The sequence below is a fragment of the Limulus polyphemus genome, unplaced genomic scaffold (assembly GCF_000517525.1).
Source record: "Limulus polyphemus unplaced genomic scaffold, Limulus_polyphemus-2.1.2 Scaffold5627, whole genome shotgun sequence".
Classification (NCBI taxonomy): domain Eukaryota; kingdom Metazoa; phylum Arthropoda; class Merostomata; order Xiphosura; family Limulidae; genus Limulus; species Limulus polyphemus.
In genome coordinates, this window is record NW_013671237.1 from 53,603 (window position 1) to 55,242 (window position 1,640).

The window sequence follows — 1,640 nt, forward strand, 5'->3', positions numbered from 1 at the left end:
ATGTGAATATGACTGAAAAATTTCATTTTTTCTGAAAAGGTGGTGTCTATTTACTTGTGACCACGCTATGTACAAATGAAGGATCAAATGATTCCCGAAATAATATCATATTCAACATTCATAATTCATCCGTGCAATATTTAAATTTTTTACTCTCTATAAGAGTCATCCAATGGCTCAGTGTTAAATCTGAAGCTCATAACGCTAAAAAACGGTTTTGATATCCGTGGTGGGCACAACACCGATAGCCCATCGAGTAGCTTTTTGTTCAACTACAAACAAACTCTATAGGAACATTGAACGTTCGAATTTGCAATAATAAATGTCTTAGTTTTCATTATCAAAACGCTCCAACAGCTAAACTTAAACGATGTATTACAATTTCAGTATAAATTCAACCTGTAAGTGTATTACTAGCAAATGTTGTTAAAACGACAAAAGTTTCGTTTTATTTAAACCTAAGTTTGTCTAGAATCCCTTGTTTATAGCATGCACAACATTTTGGTGTAATTTGTTATATTTTCTAATTTAAAACTTTACAGGTGGAGATGGATCATGTGAAGAAATTTGTTTCACTTTAAAATAGAGAACTATTATATTACTTTGTTTTTACAGAACGCAAACAGACTTGAGCCGTATGATAATAGTGACTAATTACCTAGCTATTACTTTTTTGACATATCGGCAGCAAAAACATGAAAATTTTCCTGGTTTAACAAAAAGGTACAGCAGTTTATCAATGATTTTCAATTAAGATAGAAATTATCGTAAAGCGTGATATAACAAGAGAACAGGAAGAATATACTCAGACGAAACGACTGATAACCTGAATATTATTTACTAGCGCCTCTATAGAAATCCATGTAGAAACCTTTGATTCGTGTTACAATTTCCCATTTAAACTGATAAACAAATATTAGAAAATGATGAATATGTTTTTACTTTTAAAAAAATGAAAACGATACAATAATAATTATTAGTGCTCATAGCTTCAAAGCTTTTATTGAAAATTTTGTTTTATTTAATACTATAACCCTAACCAAATATGAGACTTTACTTGTAACGCATGAATGTAAGAACTAATGAAATAACTCGCAGAGAAATGCAGTAAAAAGAAATAATTCTGTAATATGTATAGTATTATGTATATTGGTTCGGAACGAACTTCGCTTTCAAACCTTACCATAAACACGTAGTTCTCTCTCGGCACGTTCAGTATGAAAAGAAGGTGCTTCTGCTGAAACCTCACATAGGTAGGTTCCGTCTGTGTTCAGGTCGGAATGAGACAGCAGGACGTGACCGAGATCACAATGAGAAAGCTGGTAATGTAAACAAACATGTTAGAAGATCTATTATAGGAGTGCAAAACTCCAGTTAAAATAAAAAACCTTAGAATAGCTATCTAATACTTCCAGATAATCTATTATAGGAGTACGAAACTCCAGTTAAAATAAAAATACTTAGAATAGCTATCTAATACTTCCAGATAATCTATTATAGGAGTACGAAACTCCAGTTAAAATAAAAAACCTTAGAATAGCTATCTAATACTTCCAGATAATCTATTATAGGAGTACGAAACTCCAGTTAAAATAAAAAATCTTAGAATAGCTATCTAATACTTCCAGATAATCTATTAT

At 31.0% G+C, this 1,640-nt stretch overlaps 1 protein-coding gene across 1 annotated transcript in view; it reads right to left on the reverse strand.

The window, feature by feature from the left end:
• The window catches only part of LOC106472805, a 24,922-nt gene that overhangs the window by 21,461 nt on the left and 1,821 nt on the right, over positions 1–1,640 (reverse strand). The window contains exon 2 of the mRNA XM_022401347.1: positions 1,184–1,319. Coding sequence (XP_022257055.1) covers positions 1,184–1,319 — 136 coding nt within the window. The remainder of the gene's footprint in view (positions 1–1,183; positions 1,320–1,640) is intronic.